The sequence below is a fragment of the Podarcis liolepis genome, assembly GCF_965112155.1.
Source record: "Podarcis liolepis genome assembly, chromosome: 10".
Taxonomy (NCBI): domain Eukaryota; kingdom Metazoa; phylum Chordata; class Lepidosauria; order Squamata; family Lacertidae; genus Podarcis; species Podarcis liolepis.
Genome location: NC_139562.1, coordinates 38,765,358 through 38,785,933, shown reverse-complemented (window position 1 = coordinate 38,785,933; position 20,576 = coordinate 38,765,358). Strand labels below are relative to the sequence as shown.

At 42.3% G+C, this 20,576-nt stretch overlaps 1 protein-coding gene across 4 annotated transcripts in view; it reads right to left on the bottom strand.

Annotated features, from left to right (window-relative positions):
• Window positions 1-13,314, bottom strand: part of RASSF9 (Ras association domain family member 9) — a 38,062-nt gene extending 24,748 nt beyond the window's left edge. For 2 of the 4 annotated variants that reach the window (XR_014516534.1, XM_083463104.1), the window contains exon 1: window positions 13,089-13,314. Coding sequence is in view for 1 of the 4 variants with exons in the window: in XM_083463104.1 (XP_083319230.1) it covers window positions 13,089-13,135 (47 nt within the window). In the remaining 3 variants the exon portion in view is untranslated. Of the gene's footprint in view, window positions 1-12,454; window positions 12,613-13,088 lie in introns of those variants that run through there. The other 2 variants (XR_014516535.1, XM_083463105.1) reach the window with 1 other exon arrangement.
• Between the last annotated feature and the right edge of the window lie 7,262 nt (window positions 13,315-20,576).

Below are 20,576 nucleotides of genomic sequence, written 5' to 3'. Positions count from 1 at the left end.
TGTTCCACCCTCCATGTGATAGCCCTTTAGATATTTGGAGATGGAAATCATATCACCTCTTAGTCTCCTCTTTATAAGGCTAAACATACTCCATTCCATGAACTGCTGCTCATTAGACCTGATTTCTAGACCCTTCATCATCTTGATTGCCCTCTTCTGCACACATTTCAGCTTGTCAATATCCTTCTTAAATTGTGGCACCCAGAACTGGACACAGTACTCCAGGTGTGGTTTGACTACGGCAGAATTGAGTAGGACTATTATGTCCATTGATCAAGACACTTCTATTGATGCAGCCTAGAATAGCATTAGCTTTTTTTTTTTTTGCTGCTCCATCACATTGTTGACTCCCCATTAACAATGTTGGCTTGTGGTCTACTAACATCCCTAGATCCTTGTCATATGTACTATCGGCAATTCAAGTGTTCCTCATTTTATATTTGTGGTGCTGATTCTTCCTACCTAAGTGTAGAACCTTACCTTTGTCTCTGCAAGGCATCTAACTAGGAGACCCTTGGAGTCCCTTCCACTTCTATAGTTCTGTGATTCGATGAAAGTGACTTTCATTTCAACAGATACTATACATTTAGTAAAAACTATTGAAAGCAGTGACACTCACTCACAAGCAAATGAATGCAACATTCATTTTGGTGACCTGTTTGCACAGTCTAGTCTTAAAATGAAATCAGACCTTAAATGATATTTACATTCCTAATTCATAAGGATGCTTCAAGAACTGATGTTTTCAGAACATGTGATTACAGAGTTTGCAGATTATGTCTGAAGATTAGGTTTGTGAAATATATTTATGTATTTATCTTATTATTCTGTATATGCCCAAGGAACTTTTTGTCCCTATGATTATTGCCCTGTGAGTAAATAACCAGCTTCTAAATGCACTTATCCTCACAACACCTAAGTGAAGCAATAAACGGCTGCCTTTCAACCACCATCCCATCTTAAAAAAAAAAAAAAACAACTAGGTCAGATTTGCAGAGAAGTTTCATGTGCTACTTTTGAAAATGCAGGAAGCTGTGTTGCAGACATACTCCAATTTTTATTTATACTAATAGCAAATTTTCCTTCTAACATTACGCTTTCCCATAAATAATTTGCCCAACTCTTCTGTAGAGTTTCTCTTAGAAGGTGGTATCAACTGCTATGAAGGTACTTCTCTAGGGATAAAAATGCATGAATCACAAAGTGGTTCAAAGTCACAGCTCAGAGTACCTACAGCAGTAGAAGTTACACTGTTCAGTCCTGGGTTTACCCTAACACTCACAGAAAGCTCTTGCAACCTGACAATGTTGGTTCCACCCCCCATTCAATGCAATATTGGAAGCAGAGTCGCATTCACTGAACTGTAAGGATTTTGCTATCCCTGACCTGAATGTACCAACACATAATTGACTTTCTTCCAGGTTAAGCACAGGTCTCCAGTAGGTGTTTCAGACAACTGCATTGATGATGTATGTATGGAAATTAAGTAGGATGGAAATTACGTAGGTTATCAGAGGTGAGCATTCATCTCTGCACATTGCATAGAAGCAAGGGAAGAAAAAGCACAAGTTCATTCCCTGCATTGCTATTATTATTATTATTTTCCTGCATTGCTATTGTTGATTAATTTATATACTGCTCAGTACCAGAACTTGTTTCTTCTAAGTGGTTTACAAAATATAAATATTAAAAACCAAGCACATAAATTGAATTTAAAATGGTTAAAATATACAATAAAGCTGTATGATTTTTTTAAAAGTAAAAACAGAAGATCTAGTTCAAGGGAACAGGAATATGCTTACACAGCTGCAAGCGCCTGCAGGATGCAAACACAGACTGGGTCTCTCAAATTTCAACAGAGAGGGCATTCAATAGATCTGGTGCAATACAGTGGTACCTCTGGTTATGTACTTAATTCGTTCTGGAGGTCCATTCTTAACCTGAAACTGTTCTTAACCTAAAGCACCACTTCAGCTAATGGGGCCTCCTGCTGCTGCCGCGCCGCTGCCATGTGATTTCTGTTCTCATCCTGAAGCAAAGTTCTTAACCTGAGGTACTATTTCTGGGTTAGTGGAATCTGTAACCTGAAGTGTATGTAACCCAAGGTACCACTGTAAGTGGAAAAGGCCACCTTCACATTGCCAGTTGGGCCATGGCAACATTAGCAGGGTTCCATTTGTTGACTTCAGTGCCTTTACAGGGTAAAAAGGTAAAGGTAAAGGTAAAGGACCCTGACAGTTAGGTCCAGTTGTGAATGACTCTGGGGTTGTGGTGCTCATCTCGCTTTACTGGCCGAGGGAGCTGACGTTTGTCCGCAGTTTTTCTGGGTCATGTGCCCAGCATGACTAAGCCACTTCTGGCAAAACCAGAGCACTGCATGGAAATGCCGTTTGCCTTCCCGATGGAGCGGTACCTATTTATCTACTTGCACTTTGACGTGCTTTTGAACTGCTAGGTTGGTAGGAGCTGGGACCGAGCAATGGGAGCTCACCCCGTCACGGGGATTTGAACCGCCGACCTTCTGATCGGCAAGCCCTAGGCTCAGCGGTTTAGACCACAGTGCCATCCACATAGAGGGGAAATCAGCAGTCCAGAGTATTTTAGCAGTTTATATGTAACTCTCAAGACCTTAAAGCTGGCTCAGTAGCTAATAGGCAGCAAGAGCAGATCCATCAGTACAGGTGTGATGTGTGCCCAATAAAAGACACCACTCAGCACCCAGGCTGTGGGCATTCTGCAGCAGTGGCACCTCTGGATCAGCCATAAGAGAAGCCCGATATATGATGCACTATAGAGAATCTCAGAAATATTTCCCCTGTGGGTGAGATTGTGTCCCTGGACCAAGAGTATGGAAGAAATGAACAACAAAAGTACCAAAACAGTAGCCTGAGGATGCTCCTAGAGTCATCAATGTCACTGGTGGCTCAAGTGGCTGCAGTAATGAGGAGCATCTCTTACCAGTTTTGGCTGGTACATCAGCTTTGGCTGTGTCTGGACAGGGACAGCTTAGCCACAGTGACTTGTGTCTTGCTAACCTAATGCCTTGATTACTGTGATGTGCTCTATGTGGACCCACCTCTAGCTGCAGTCTGGAAGCTGAAGCTAGCGTAGAATGCAACAGTTAAGCTAATGAGCCAGGGACATGTAACACCCTTGTTAAAAGACCTGTACTGTGTCAATTAGCTAACAGGACAGGTTCCAGGTTCTAATATTAACTGACAATTTCTTAACTAGCTAGGGACCAGCTTATCTGAGAAAATGCCTTCCATATAAAACTGTCTGCTTCCTGCAGTCATTCTCAGTCATCTCCCACAACCTGCAAATGTTCATGGGCAACAACTCACAACAGAGTCTTCCCTGTCATGACACTTTTTTTGGGGGTAATAAGCATCTCCCAGACATAAAGCAAACATTAACCTGGCTACACTTTTGATGAATGTTGAAAACCATCCTGTTCATCTTGGTGTGTGCTGGAAGGCATTATGGTTTTTTAAATGGTTTTTCTGATTATATTGGACACCTTTTTTTTTGATTTTTAAGTATATTGTATATTTGTTTTGCTACATGCCACTTTGAAATGGTGCTCTTGCTGTGAGAATCACAGGCAGCACACACATATTTTAAAATAAATAGCCATCAACAACAATATCTCCTACTCCTCACTGTATGAAGTGACCTCTATTGAAAATTTCCAGTGAAGCAATCCTGCTAGCCATCTGAAACTGTGTTGACCTCTAGTCCCTCTTCACAACTGCCATTGAACATTCATTTCTAAATAAGTGTCTGAGAAGTTTAGAGGTACTATCTGTTCTTTCTACAGGATTCATAAAGTATACTGTACTTCCCCTACAAGAAAACTGTGGTTTCTTAACTCAAGTGATTATTTCTGAGTAAGTGTTTTATTAGCTTCTATCCAAGCCAGCTCTTTCTCTTTCTCCAGATTATGCAGTCTTATGCTCGAGTCCATTAGTCATGTAATTTAGCCTGCCGGAATGAAATTGTTGCCTGCCTTTCTAAAGTGGTAGATAATTAACTGTTGCAGGGGAAGGTATTTGTGCTTTGCCATTGAAAGAAAACTCTTCCTGGGTAAATGAGTAAGAATCCAGATATTGCTAGAATTTCTTTTGCTAACTAGCAGTCTGATCCTGTGCGTGCTTTAGTTAAACACCAGTGCAGGCTTGTCCATTAGGACTGATGGGGCATTGCCCTACCAACCTCAGTCTGCCCTCATTTAGTTCTCACCTGCCTGTCTTCTAACTTACAACTAGTCCAGGGGTTCCCTATTGCCAGCTTTCTCCTCCTCAGTGTTGCCCTTGCAGAACTCAGTAGGGAGGAGGATGGGGACAAAACTCAAATTGTTTGGCTCTGCCCATCATTGGCTCAGGCCCCACCTACTGTTAGCATTTCTGCCTTCTGCACCATCAGTCCTAATGGTTACCAGCCACTACTGTTAAATTCATGGGGTATTGCATTCAAGAGTATTCTCAAGAAGTGGAAGCCAATGAAATGGAAAACCGAGCATGGCTTCATGAGCCATCGTGCATTAAGGACTCCATTTGGGAAGGAACACATGTTTCGCATGCAAAAGGTCCCAGGATCAACTTTGGAACTCTCTGCCTATGGATATCAGGCAGGACTCTTTATTGTATGCTTTTTGGTGCCTGCTAAAACATTCTTGTGTAGACAAGTCTACTCAGATGTTTAGGAAGTTGATGCAAGTTTTAATCTGCTTTTGGTCTATTGCTGTTTTAATTTTTTGGAAGTTTTGCATTATTGTTGTTAATTCTTCTTATTGCTAATGTATTTGTTTCATTTTTTTGTAAACCACTTTAAGCGGGGGTTGTTTTTTTAACCAAATCAAGTGGTATAGAAATTTTTGTGAAATAAATAAACAGAATCCCTGTAAGGATGGTAGAGAAAGACTTCTGTATGAAACCCCAGAGAGCCACTGCCAGTCAGTGGAGACAGTATTGAGTTTGATAGACCAATGGTCTGAGTTGATATAAGAAAGCTTCCTATGTCCCTGTGTGTTTTGACATGCATGCAGAAAGAGGGGAGTGGAATTGTACCTGCTGGCTCAACCACATCTGGCATAACCCATGTGTGCAAGAGTCTGTGAATCCACAATATGTAGGTTTGACAGGGATCACTGAAAGAGAATGTCTCAGATTTGCAAACAGAGAGTATGCGTGTACACTCTGCATTCCTCTGAAGAATCTTTATAATGACTACAGCTTTGGAACTCAGAGTCAGTTTCCCCACCTCTGCTTCACTGCATTGGTTGCCGTTTGGCAGGGACAATGACGCCTGTCTGCCTTCTTTAATTAAAGGTTACTAGGAAAATGCAGAATTAATATGTGATGGCAAGCATATGGTCCTGTTAGTATGCTATTTGGGTGACTTCCGAGCAAGCACGTACTGGATGAGATTGCTCACTGGCAAGCATTTCTTAGCAATCTCTGGGTACTTACTGATTTAAGCGTCAGAAAGAGTTTTCTCTCAGTGGCAAAGAAAGCACAAGTATTTGTGCCTTAAGTGTTAATGATCGACTGCTTTCGGAAAGCAGGCAACAGTTTCTTTCTAGTGGAGTAGATTGCATGACTAATGGTATTATATGCAATACTACCTAAGCCAGAGAAAGAGGAAAATTGGGTTAAAGAACATACATTGATAAATACTCATATAGGGCTGAGAGCATGTGGACACAGAAGTTATGCTGAATGCATGCTGTGAGTAAGGAAAATGGACCCAATCCTGCAGCCCTTCCATGTATTCATGTTAATGCAAGAAGAGTTTTATGGTACCTTAAAGATTAGTAGAACTATTGTGGCATGAGCTTTAATGGACTAGAGCCCACCTCATCAGATGCATGGAAGTTTATCACCAGTTGCCCAGCATTTGTCTATCTTTCTTTGCACAAATTTGGAACATATATTTTGGGCTTCTGTTAAGTGGAGCTGTTTCACAAGTTTGTGTGGATAAGAATCACAGTCACAAAACATTCAGTACTACTTTTATATCAGAATGATGAATAACAATAACATCATATCTATTGTGAATTTAAGAAAGAGATGGCTGTAATAAAGCTGTGTTGGTTTTCCCCTTAAAAAGAAACGGTGAGCTTGTGGGCCTACAGATATTGTTGGATATCAGCCCCAAACAACCTGATAGGAGTTGATTGGCAACATATGGAGGGCTACAAGTACCCCAGTCTTGTCCTAGGATAGCTGGCATAACAGCTTGTTGCAAAGATAGCCTAACCTGTAAAAGGCACTATTCCCCTCGCCCTTTCTCTTCTGTGACTGCATATATGTGCAATGAGAGAAAGTGAAGGATAGTGGTTAGAGCAACTTTCTCCACACCTGATGTCCTTCAGGTGTTAGTGGGCAACAACACTCCTCAACCTCAGTCAGGATGGACGATGGTCAAGTGGGGAAGTCAGGGTTCGAGTGATAGACTAGGACCAACGAGGCTTGGATTCAAATCCCTGTTGTCCCATGAAGCTTGCAGGATTAGCTCAGGCCAATCACCAACTCTGAACTTAACCATTGCACAGGATTGTTGTAAGGATCAAATAGTGGCAGGGCGAGACAACCTTGTGTGCAGCACTGAGCTATAAAAAAAGTACTAAATAAACTGATAACAGCAAGTGTGCAAGTAAATGTGCTTGTAGGCAGTCTTCCTCTTCCTTCCTCCCTCCCTCTCAGCCTCCAGTGCCTGTCTATCCTGTGTAAGATGCCCTTGAACAAATATTGGGGTTTCCACTGAGCATACTGATACCTCCCTATTGCTTCTCAATGGCCCTGTTTTGGCTACATGGTAGCAGCATACAAGGATGCTACATAGTAGCAGTGTACAGTATTAAGGATGACCAAAAGTCACCTCGTATCTGTGCATTAAAAAGAAAGATCAATTTCTGAGTTCCAACCACGCTGTGTTCTAATGAATCCAATCAGTGTTTAAGGTTCTAAGCCACTCTCTGTAAAATGAAGCTCTGTGCTCTCCCATTCACTATCATGGAGAATCTAAAAAGAGCTTTAACTTTCTCCCCCTTTGGCTACAGTGGATGAAATTTATGAACATAGTAATGGTTTAAGCTGGGGGACGCGGGTGGCGCTGTGGGTAAAAGCCTCAGCGCCTAGGGCTTGCCGATCGAAAGGTCGGCGGTTCGAATCCCCGCGGCGGGGTGCGCTCCCGCTGCTCGGTCCCAGCGCCTGCCAACCTAGCAGTTCGAAAGCACCCCCGGGTGCAAGTAGATAAATAGGTACCGCTTACCAGCGGGAAGGTAAACGGCGTTCCGTGTGCTGCGCTGGCTCGCCAGATGCAGCTTTGTCACGCTGGCCACGTGACCCGGAAGTGTCTCCGGACAGCGCTGGCCCCCGGCCTATAGATGTGAGATGGGCGCACAAACCCCAGAGTCTGTCAAGACTGGCCCGTTCGGGCAGGGGTACCTTTACCTTTACCTTTAATGGTTTAAGCCAGGAGTCAGCAAGCATTTTCAGTAGGGGGCCAGTCCACTGTCCCTCAGACCTTGTGGGGGGCCAGACTATATTTTGAAAAAAAATATATGAACGAATTCCTATGCCCCACAAATAACCCAGAGATGCATTTTAATAAAAGCACACATTCTACTCATGTAAAAACACCAGGCAGGCCCCACAAACAACCAAGAGATGCATTTTAAATAAAAGGACACATTCTACTCATGTAAAAACACACTGATTCCCGGGACCGTCCACGGGCTGGATTTAGAAGGTGATTGGGCTGGATCCGGCCCCCGGGCCTTAGTTTGCCTACCCATGGACTTTAAGCTGGCTAAGCTGTAGGGCCAGAACCTTTTTGTGGGTAAAGTTACGAATGTAACTTTCCTTTATAACCCGTTATAAAGGGTGTGTGAGAGTGGTGGTTTGTCTTTACATATTTAAGAGCTGGCAAAATGGGTATGCTTGCTTGTACTACTACTATTATTATTTTTAAAAATGTAGCTTGCTAGACCTGACTTTGTTGTTTGCAGATCTACACTGAAAAAGCAGCCACACATTTCTATGCATATATATATATATTTAGTTTATAGCTGAAAATTGTTTATAGCAAAATCACAAACTTTCACCTTGGTCAATCATTTATATCTATACTTTATCCCCTACCAGGTTAGCAAAATTTGCACGAACTATATATTTAAATTATTGGATTGAGACTCACATAGAGATTTTTAAAAAGAAACTTGTTGTATTATCTATATGTATAATAAAGACAGAGTAGACAGAATATGTTGAAAAACACACACAATATAATGTTCTAGTGTGCAATCCCCCTCTGCTAAGGTATCCTCCTCTGCAGTCAAAACATTCCTAAAAGATTAGCTCCTCGCAAGAAGAGGAGAATCCAGCCTGTCATCATCCAGATTACAGCATGGCAGAAAGAGACAGCCAGAGATACAGATGACCAGCACAGCCTTCAGGGTAAGGAACACATTCAGGAAGCCAAGCCCCAATGGATCAAACATGCTGGCCATGCCACATTGCCACACACTTCTGGGGAAGGTGAAAACCTATTTGCTACCAATCCATTTGATGCAATGGCAAATTGGCACTGGTCACATTGAAATGATCGCCCCTCTTTTCAGAAGAGGGTGGATGCAGTGGCCCTCTAGTTATGGGCCACTGCATCCACCCAAGCCTTCTAGAATTGCAACAAGCATGAAAGGGCACGTGTCTGCCAAATTATACATTCAAAACATGGAAATGATCATTGCTTTCACATAAGGCCAATGGCCACAACAACCACAGTAACTGTAACTCCTCAAAAATGATCTGTCCCAAATTCAATTCTTCATTTGGGTATACAAATCATTTTTCTCTATGATGTGACTATGCCTCTACCATCTTCAGAACACATTGGAATACAGTGCTGAAAATTCTAAACAAGCAGCAGGAAAAATGCCATTTTTTTTGACTAAGCACAAAATGTCCTTAGTTCCCCCCATCACTTGTGGTGACAAAAATATTGTCTGTATTAGAAATTATAACTAAATGGATCCCTGTGATCATAGAGAGTACAATGCTGAACACCAGGTGTTGTGAGACCACGTAACAGGGAAAATATGCTGCCTTCATAAAATCATAGGAATTTCAATGGTCATCTAGTCAAATCTGCTGCCACAGCATCCCAGAAAGGTCACCATCCAGCTTCTGCATGAAAACCTCATATGAAAGTTGATCCTTCCAGGTTGGCTTGTTCCATTGCTGAACACCTCATACAATCAGAAAACTCTTTCTAATATTTACTCAAAACCCTCTTTCTTGTAATTTGAAACTGTTGGTGTAAGTTCTACCATCTTGAGCAACAGAAGGCAAGTTTGCTGCATCCCCCATGTGGCAGTCCTTCAAATATTTGAAAACAGCCTCTTTGTTGCCTCTTTTAAATATATACAACTGCTTCCACCTTCCTTGTAGAACTTGGCCTGTCACCCACCACCATTACCCCCAAAGGACATTTTATCCTGCTTGCATCTCCAAGTAGCTCTGGGAGGGATCCCTGCATGAAATCCTGGAGAGACACTGCCAGGCAGTGTTGTCAGAATTTATCTAGATAGACCAAATGATCTGACTCAATATAAGTCAGTGTCTTCTGCCCTGTGTTCTTCCTTTTCAAGAGGATGTTTCTGACCACTGTTAGGTAAAGGACCCCTGACCATTAGGTCCAGTCGTGACCGACTCTGGGGTTGCGGTGCTCAGCTCGCTTTATTGGCCAAGGGAGCTTCTGGGTCATGTGGCCAGCATGACTAAGCCGCTTCTGGCAAACGAGAGCAGCGCATGGAAATGCCGTTTACCTTCCCGCCGGAGCAGTACCTATTTATCTACTTGCACTTTGACGTGCTTTCAAACTGCTAGGTTGGCAGGAGCAGGGACTGAGCAACGGGAGCTCACCGTGACGTTCTGATTGGCAAGTCCTAGGCTCTGTGGTTTAACACACAGCACTGCCCACGTCCCGTAATAAAGCAGTAATTGGCCCAAAGTCACATCCAGTGAGCTTCATGGCTGAGGGGGGATTTGAACCCTGGTGTCTTCCAGGTCATAGTCCAACACTCTAACCATTACACCATACTGACCACTGTTAGAAACTGAATAAAAGGACCATTTGCTCTCAACAGGAACACTCTGCTTCCATCTGCTTCAAATAATCTTGACCTCTTTGGCTAATTAAACAATATATTGCCTTTTAAACTGGGGGGGTGTCACTGTTTTTGTTTGTTATTATGGTAATTATTTTTGTGTTTTCATTTGTAAACTGCCCTGTGACTTTCAAATGAAGGGTTGTACAGAAATTTAATAAATCATCATCATCTTTGCTTGACTGAGTAAACTGAAACATACATACAGTGGTACCTCTGGTTAAGAACTTAATTCGTTCTGGTGGTCCGTTCTTAATCTGAAACTGTTCTTAACCTGAGGTACCAGTTTAGCTAATGGGGCCTCCTCCTGTTGCCGCACGATTTCTGTTCTCATCCTGAAGCAAAGTTCTTAACCCTAGGTACTATGTCTGGGTTAGCGGAGTCTGTAACCTGAAGCATCTGCAACCCGAGGTACCACTGTACTAGAAATGTAAGGATGCTTAGAACTCCTGCCTAAACTTCACTGAAGTCATTTAGATGAATGGGACTTTTTAATATACAAGCATGTTAGAATAGAATGAAAAATCAGAGATAAAATATGGATGGCACTCATGTAACTCCGTGGGGCTTAAAAAACTATTTCTTGGATAGTTGTTGATAATTTCAAATGTATTTCTATGGACATTCATGTGGAGTTATGAGATGTCTATTGAGTTCCCCAGAACTGGAAACAATGGGCCTCACAACACTTCTGTGGATTACAAATGAGTGCATTATGAGTACTTGCATGTACCAAACCACAAGGACTAGCTGGCACTATTTGTTCAAAAGTAGCAGAGCCAGGAACAAAAAGAAAAAGGAAAATCAATTTCCAAGCTTACTGTTCTATATACCAATTAAAACTTTGATGGACAGATCCTACTTAGGGGAAGATTTTACTTAGGTTTGAAAAGGCAGCAACTACTCAGGGAAATGATTCCTATCTCATCACAACTTTTCAGATTTACAAAACATCCTTTTTCCATCTCTCTTGGCAGCCTTTAAATTATCAGACACAGATCTCTACCAGGAGCAAGCTGTAGACAATTGTCCTCTGGTTCCAGTACTGTAGTGCAAGAAAGGGTGCCTTTGTTTACTTTCCAGATTTTGCCCTTTGTTATTGTGCCAAGACTTACCCTCCACCCCTACCTCATGGTTCAACAAGAACGTGATAGAACCACAGCAGATTTGGGGGCTAACACTAATTTTTGAGGAAAACAAAGGCTGCAGTCCCCAATGCCATCCCCCAAAACTCCCCCAAAAACTTCTGAAAATGTGTCACTTGTTTGTAATTTAATTGGAAAGGAATATATCCAAGTGTAGGCCTCTGAAACTTTCTGCATATATCTGCCCACCACCATCGCAGCTCACTGTAGAGTTTTCTAAATTAGCTTCTTACACTGCAATTCTATGCATATTTGCTCAGAAGGAAATCCTACATAGCTTTTGCAATCTAAAGCAGCTATCATTTTCTAACATTAACAGAAAACTCATGAACAAATCATTGTTCTCAAACACAGAGACATGCTCATTTATTTTTGCCTGCACTTGTGAATGATAACCACTGATAATATACTGATAGAGGCAGAGAGAGATTATTGCAGATTATTGGCCTTATCATGGAATGTGACCACAGTCCTAAAGAGGCCAAGGCACACAAATGTAAATAAAACCAATTAATACATACAGGTTTGGGGGCGGGGAGAGAACACAGAATTCACTTGGGGGGGAGAGACTATGCAACATAGTTTTTAACTAAAATAAAATAGAAAACATCCCAATAGAACTTAAATCGGAATTACAGAAACAAGGAAACAATGCAGTTCAACAATAGGCACTTTAGCTATTCCATCTCAAGTTCAAGGTCACTGTAATTGCCAAAGCAACAGAAAAAATATCATGTTCGCTCCAAGGAAACTTACACTTAAGATGTAAAGCCACACCAGCAGTTAAAAATAATTACACAATTCTGGAGCATGCAATTTTCTCTTTAGAGCATTGGAAAGAACATGTAGAAGCAAGTGTGGCTATTGGGGGTAGGGGGACGGATAGGAGCACTTGAAATATGAGGGAGGGGAACATGAAGTTCTGCCCTTGTTAGGACAGACTAGGCTATTCAAAACGAACCAACTCTTATCCCCAGTAAAAAAATGGTAACAGAAATTTAAATGATGCATTAGGAATCATAGATCCCAAACTCTGCGCTCAGAACAGATTAAAACCCCAAAAAATAAAAAGAAAGCAAACCCATCATCCAGCCCGCCAAACACAACAAACTTCTCATTACAGTACAAAACTTACACTGAAAAGCGAGCGTAGCCTGCTGAGAAGCGAGAGTGGATTCCTGAGAGCTTTCAGGCAAATGTTGGGCAAAGTTTAGGTGGGACACGAACAAAAATATGAGCCGCCCCCTTCAATGGACGAGCGAGTCCCCGCTGTTTGCAGCCAGCCAACTAGTGCGCGCAGAAACTTATCAGCTTCCAGATAAGGGGCGCTGTAACGTTTGCGTTTAGTTCCCACTCCTAGCCAGGACGTATTCATCCCACCCTGGAGTTTTCTCGGGCATTCTTTCACACGTTCAGTTTGCAGGAGGAAATGAAGTAGTAGTAGTAGTAGTAGTAGTAGTAGTAGTAGTAGTAGTAGTAGTAGTAAAGTCGTGCTCCAGTATCCGAGTGCTTACACGCACCTTTTTATAAAGGGGGAGGGGAGGGATAAGAGTGGGGTGGAATTTTCCTATTGAAAAGCCATGGTTGGAGAAGCCAACTCATAGGCAGGGGGAAAGTGCAAAAAGGGGGAGAAAGAGACACACACCCGTCTTGAGTTTATATAGGCACCTTCCGCCGAAGAGTTAATCTTCGGATGACCGTCTTGTAAGCGAAAGCTCGGCTGTGTGTGAATCAAACAGGTACAAGAGAATCTCCAAACAACTCCTTACCTATTTTTGTGCCGGGTCTTTAAGAGATTCCTTCCAAAAGGAGCCATGGTAGGTCCCAAAAGCAGGAGCTTCCTGCTGCTGCTGCTGCTACTCCAGCTTGTTAATAGTCACCCAGCGTCGAAGTTGTGCAACCCGTTGCTAACTTTGAACTCCTGCCTCCTTGTTTGTTGCTGCTGCTCTTCTGGAGCCCTGCCCAGCAGCCGCGATCTTGAAGGAGGTGTTTAGGAACAGGCGGGAGGAGGGGATGGGTGTCGAGAGAGGAAGGGCGAAACCCGAGGTGGAAGGGGGAAGAGGAGCGATGGCGAGGGGGAGCAATATGCTGCTAAACTTTCCGAGCTGCTAACTTAAAAAGAAAGAAAGCAGGATCAGTAAAACCAGAGTGTTTGGGAGCGCGGGGCAGAGGGGGTTTAACAAAGCAAAACGGAAAGCCAACTTTTTGTTTTGTTTTGTTGGGGGTGAGCAAGCAAGGTGGAGAGCATCAGAACACTAAAGGATAGGATAATAGAATTGTAGAGTTGCCAAGGACCACAAGGGTCATCTAGTCCAACCCCCTGCAAGGCAGGAATCGTTTGCCCAATATGAGACTTGAACCCATGACACTGAGATTAAGAATCTCATGCTCTACTGACTGAACTACCAGATAGGATTCCACTGGCTGCATCAATTTAGCATTGCCCTACAGTGGTACCTCTGGTTGCGAACGGGATCCGTTCTGGAGCCCCGTTCGCAACATGAGCAGAACGCAACTGTGTGTGCGCTGGTCGCGATTTTCCGCTTCTGCGCATGCGCGTGATGTCATTTTGCGCGTCTGCGCATGCGCAAGCAGCGGAACCTGGAAGTAACCCTTTCCGGTACTTCCGGGTCATCACGGGACGTATCCTGAAAGAACGTAACATGAAGCGGACGTAACAAGAGGTATGACTGTATTTTGAAAATAAAAAATAAAAAATGAGGATGCTAGGACACTATGATGGCCATTAAAAGCAAATACATGCAATTTGTCTCAAATTTTACCCCTGAAGAAGAGGACACATCTTGGAAAAAGAGGACACATGAACATATCTCTGCCTCCCCAGAGAAGATCACCTGCCACCAACTCTGTAAAGACCTTCCAAAGCCTTTAAAATAGTCTAGTCTTCTAAGTTTTTAATTCTGTCTTAAATTGTGGTTCTGTTTTATTTTTATTTTTGCTGGAGTTTGTTTGTTCTATATGTTGACTTTTGGGGAGAGGATTTTTTTTTGCTCTTAGTTTTTTGTATAACTCTTGTAAGCAGACAGAAATAGAAGGGAAGATTTCTCCATGAGAGAGGGGAGAGTGGATTTGTGGAAGTATCTGTACCTTGAACACAGTGCGGTGGGAAAGATATCTCAAGCACGTTAGGATGCAATTCTGACTCTCCCTGAGAATAAGGCACATTACATTCAATAGGACCTCCTTCTAGATATGATTAGTACTGCAGCCTGGGAGTAGCATCAGACATTAATAGAAATAATAGGAGTGGGAATGGGGAAATGTGTATGCTCTTGGAATGGTTACAGCATATATTTTCTTTCCCTGGGGAAGGTATAAGAGAAGAGTCCTGACTTTGAAAGTTAATTATATACTTGAATACAGGAAACATGGTTCATTCACCCTTCCTGTAGTGCCGGATTTATGTATAGGCTAAGAAGGCTGAAGACTAGGGCCTCTAAATCTAGGGGGCTCACCAGCAGGCAGTCTCCCGTCTCCCAAAATTGCAAACCCAAGACTTCATACAGGTGGGTAGCCAGCCATGTTGGTCTGCCCTAGTCAAAACAAAATAAAAAAATTCCTTCCAGTAGCACCTTAGAGACCAGCTAAGTTTGTTATTGTTATGAGCTTTCGTGTGCATGGTGTGGCTTGCCAGTTCCTGCTCCAGGTGGATCACGTTTAGGCAAAACTCTCCACTATGACCTGTCCGTCTTGGGTGGCCCTGCACGACATAGCTCATAGCTTCTCTGAGTTATTCAAGCCCCTTTGCCACGACAAGGCAGTGATCCATGATATTACTAAAGTGCAAAGTTACTTTTAAGGCCCCTTCCAGTGTCTCCTGAGAAACATGAGAGCCTTGTGTTTGTATTTCTTCTACTGCCACAACAACATAGCAATGTAGCATCTCTCCATGCCAGCACTTCCCAAGCATCATGAGGGTCAACACTAGTGTGGGAGGCAGGCGCATTGCTGGATCTTCCCACGTAGCCTGGTACTTTCAACATGACAGCAGTGGAATGAAAAAGAAAGGACATTCCTGCAGCTCCTATGCATGCTATTCAAGTATTTATTAAGTATATATGATTTTTTTTTCATTCCATCAAACACTTGTAACCAACTATTCATTTGAAAAGCTCTAAGAACAGCTTACAAATCAACAAAATTAAGACAATCTAAAAAGACAAATCACAAAAGGAAAATGGATGGTGAGGGAAGAGGAAAACAAACTCAAATATCAAATTATTGATGTTTTCAATGACCAATTTGAATGAAAACTAACTGTTCACAGTTAAAAACAAAACAGGCCTTGTCAACCCCTGAGAAAAATTAAACAAAACATGATGACTGTACCTTACTGGACTGGTAGTGTGGCAACCATTTTTCGTTTTTCACAGTGCCCCAGATCTAATGTTATTACAGAACACTGCAGAGAAGAATGACAGTTGACACAAAAATATTTAGAGAGCATTTGGCAAAATGTCTGCAGGTTGTTTGCTTATTTTTGGAGGTGGGTAGTGAGAAAAAGATGAATTTTATTTTTTTAAAAAACTCCCCCAAGAAATTTCAAGTCAGCTCTAAATGCAATGTAAACATTTATGGCATGAAAATATGGACACACAAAACTCCCAAGTCAGCTTTGTGGCACAAATCTAAAGTACCCCTGAACAAGAAAGTCATCTTTCCCTCTGAGGACAGGGGTCAAAAAAGCAGGCAACCAGCTGTGTATTATGCATCCAGCCTATACAGGATCTCACCGTTATCCCCATCAACTCTAGGGGAGATGACAGCAGATTGACAGAAACTGAAATTACCTGTGAGAGGCAGTGTGGAAATGAGATATAGAGGACAAATGAACAGGTGTAAAAACCCATCAAATGAGGGTGTTGTGCATCTTCTTTAATCATTTTTTACACATCACAGACATAAAGAGTTAGAAGGCAGCTTTGATAATTTTGGGTATGTTTTACTATTTTATCTCTTATGCTTTGTTGGTATTATTATTCTTTCTGACACTTTAACAGAGTCCTATAGTGCAGGGACTGTGCAAAAAGCTTTAAATTAGAATCCCAATTCTTTTCTCCTGTTACTCTCTCATTGAAGGAATGGGGAGGGTCATGAGGCACATTCTGCCTTTTTAACATTATGGGCTGCTTTGCTCACTGACAAGTGAAAAAAATAATAACATAATTTGCATGAAGATAATAACTTGGAAGTCAATTGTGATGCTCTAACAACAACCTATATTTTCCTCCTCTCACCTCCCCCATATAGAAGGAAGAGTTTTCCTTGTCAAATTTTTGTAAATTTGTGAAACAGCCATGAATGATGGCAAAAAAAATGAATGCCAGCATCATCCCTCATGCTGCTATAGTGGGTATCTCAATCAGCCTATCTCGTTCAGCATTTCGTTTTTTTAAAAATGTGTCCTTGTTTTTTTTAAGGTTTTCTTGGATATAGAGGTGTGATAGCTCCATACTGTCCTTTTCTAAGGTTTTTGCTGCTGATTTCTTTTACAAATGCATTTGTTTTTAATGGTTGGACTTATCCATGAATGTTTTGAACAGGAGAAGGGCATGCTTTACGCCAGTCCCTAAACCATGGTCTGGCACCTCATTTTGTAGTTTTTCATCATATGCTGAAGATACGTAAGCGGAGCCTGCAGGATCAGGCCCCCAGCCCATCTATCATCATCATCTTCATCAATAATATACCGCCCTATACCTGCAAGTCTCAGGGCACTTCATAGAATAAAATAAAAATATAAACCACAAAATACATAATCAAAATAAAAACAACAACCCCCCCAAACCCCACATTTTAAAAGGTTCAAACCCCACATTTTAAAAGGTTATCTAGTTGAGCATCCTGGAACTGGCACAATACCAGCAACTGGTATTCAGGAGCACCTCATTACTTTGACCTTTGACACCAGAGAGAGATATTTCTAGGAATCACCATATTTTCTTGATAGTTCGTTTGTTTCTATTGAAATTAGTAGGGTAGCGTTAAGCTGTTGTGACCTGCTCTGGGACCTCATGATGAAGGGTGAGTAAAAATTAGGAAGGAAGTTAATATTTTGATGCAGAGAAAGGAAGAAGTTGAGTGACTAGGGAAATAGGGACCTGTTGTTTGCATGAAGAGGTTCATTGTGTAATTGTGGCAAAGAATGAAATAAAAGAATGGTGTCTAGTATTGTAGCTACACCAACCTTCACTGGACAATGTTGGAACTCATTCCATGGATTACCTATTACCAACAGGTTTGGGAATACCCTACATACTTTCAGTTAATACCATGGCACTAAACTGTGACTACAAAAAGAAGAGACAGAGGAGAGGAGAGGAGAGGAGAAGAAAAGAAAAAAGAAAAGAAAAGAAAAGAAAAGAAAAGAAAAGAAAAGAAAAGAAAAGAAAAGAAAAGAAGCAAATAAATCCCCTAAACTTGGCAATTGCACAGCTGTCCTTGTTTCATATCTCCATAGAAAGCTTTCTACTGATACCTCAAAACTGGGGTTTAATTCAACCGGAGGGAATTTCCGCACCATTCAATGGTGACAAATATTTCTCAACCACCTGAAATGCCTGCCAGTCTTTTCTTGGCACAGAAACCTCATTCCGCAGCTGGGAATTTCTCCAATACACATTAACTTACTTTCCCCTCCCTTTCCCCTCTTTCTTTGTCTGACTTACAATATTATAGGCAGATTGTTTCAACAGGCAGTTTTACATTATGGTCCTAGGTTTCTCTTATTACAAAGATAAAAGGTAACATTAGGCTTATCTGACATTTGTACAATTAGCCAATTACTACTGCAGAACAGAAAGTGGTGTAGCGTGGTGTCTAAGAAGCTGCACTACAAATGAGGAAATCTGTGATCTCAATCTCGTTCCTGACATAAATACCCAAAGTAGTATTAACCAAGCTCTCAGGTTGGAGTAAAACCTGTGTTGGGACCACGGTACAGTCAATCCATTTAACACATGTCCAGCTCAGGATTTCTAGCTTTTGAAAGAGGGCTGTGGCCCAGAATCAGAGCATCTGCTTTGCATGTAGAAGGTCTCAGGTTCAATCCCTGGCATCTCCAGGCAGGGCTGGGAATGTAGCCTGTCCGATACCTTGAATAACTGCTGCCAGTCAGTGTGGACAATACTGAACTAGATGGACCAATGGGTTTTTTAAAACTTAAGATAAGACAGCTTCCTATGGGCCCTTCTGGATGTCAATATATTGTGCATTCACGATAATTTGCAGTCATGATAGTACTGGGGTGGTTTGATGTATTCAAGACTATTTGCACCTGCAAAAGTTTCAGAGAGGACATACTGCTTTCATTCCCAGTCAGTTCATGCCCTGTTCAGCTTCCTGCTGAAATCCTGTCATTTTTTATACCACAAACATTCCAGGAGCTTTGGTCTCGCTTTTGTTGTGCAATAGTGCAAGAGTGCCCCTCCAGATGACAATGGGGCAGTAACTTTGGGGAAAGGATCACAGAACAAGGAATAAAGTGGAATGGTGTGTGGACTTTCAGTGCAAATCCACCACGAATGTGGGAGCCGCCCCAGGCATTAGGCAGGGTGAGGCCACTGCTTCAGGTGGCAGAAGCACACATACACACCCCGGAGTGGGCACGCCCACAGGTGCCCTGCCATCAACACCAATCGGGGGTGTGATTATGTCCATTTGGGAGAGATGTCACTCCAAATGGTTGTGATCTTGCCCAACATTTGTACTGATGGCGGTGCCGCTTCTGTAATTCAGCAAAAACTGTGAAATTGATACTGAGCACGGAAGTCCACAACTTGAGCAGCTCATATATTGCCCTATTGATCCATTCAAGTTTTTCAGTTATTCAATGGAACAATTCTAGCTAATTGCAATGAATAATCTCCTTGAGGTTCAAAAGAGGAGAGGAGAGTAAAACCATTTGTATTTGGGTATCGCATAGCAAGAATTAACAAAGTTCTGAATATTCCAGCTCTGAGCCCATCCCACTTGATCAGCAGTGCCAGAGGCTCAAAGCCATGGCATATTAACGGATATGCCAATCACAAAAAGTTACCTCTTTTGCCCTTAAACTTCATGTCCAAGCCACAGGTACAGTGGTACCGTGGGTTACAAATGCTTCGGGTTACAAACGCTTCAGGTGACAAACTCTGCTAACCAGGAAGTAGTACCCCAGTTGAGAATTTTGCCCCAGGATGAGAACGGAAATCACATGCTGGCGGCGCGGTGACAGCAGGAGGTCCTATTAGTAAAAGTGGAAAAGTGTGCCTCAGGTTAAGAATGGTTCTGGGTTAAGAACGGACCTCCAGAATGAATTAAGTTCATAACCTGAGTTACCACTGTATAGGGTATTTCCAAGGCTGGGAAGTATAGTTAGAGGTCAACTCCAGTAGTCAAACCCAAAGAAGCAAGAAAAAAAGAAAAGAAATTTAAACTTCAAAGAGTGAGTCTGGAATATTTAAAATGGCACAAAAATGAGGAGATAGTTCGCTCTACGTGGGGCTGCCCTTGAGACTGACCCAGAAACTCCACGGGTGCAGAATGCCGCGGCGAGACTCCTTATGGGGTCTTCGCTGCGAGAGCACATTCATCTGGTATTATACCAGTTGCACTGGCTCCCGGTGGAGTACAGGATCAGGTTTAAGGTGCTGGTTTTAACCTTTAAAGCCCTATACGGCCTAGGACCCTCGTACCTACGGGACCGCCTCTCCTGGTATGCCCCACAGAGAAACCTACGGTCTGCAAATAATAACATCCTCAAGGTCCCAGGCCTCAGAGAGGTTAGGCTGGCCTCAACTAGAGCCAGGGCCTTCTCGGCTGCGGCTCCAAACTGGTGGAATGCTCTGTCACAAGAGACTAGGGCCCTGCGGGACCTGACATCTTTCCGCAGGGCCTGCAAGACAGAGTTGTTCCGCCAGGCTTTTGGTCAGGGCGCAGCCTGACTCCCTCCTCTGGCAACCTGCACAGAATTTTGTTTAATCGGTTGCCATCAATTTGATTTTAACTAATTTTTATAATGAAATATTTTTAGAATGTGTTATTATTTGATTGTTTATTTGATTGTTGTTAGCCGCCCTGAGCCCGGCTTTGGCTGGGGAGGGCGGGATATAAATAAAAATTATTATTATTATTATTATTATTATAGTTTTAGAGTAGTTGCTGCAGCAGCACTAAGTTAAGCAGGTGGCAACCCAAAGGGAACAATGTGTAAAACAGGGGTGCAAATGTAATAAACCACAACAGCAACAACAACA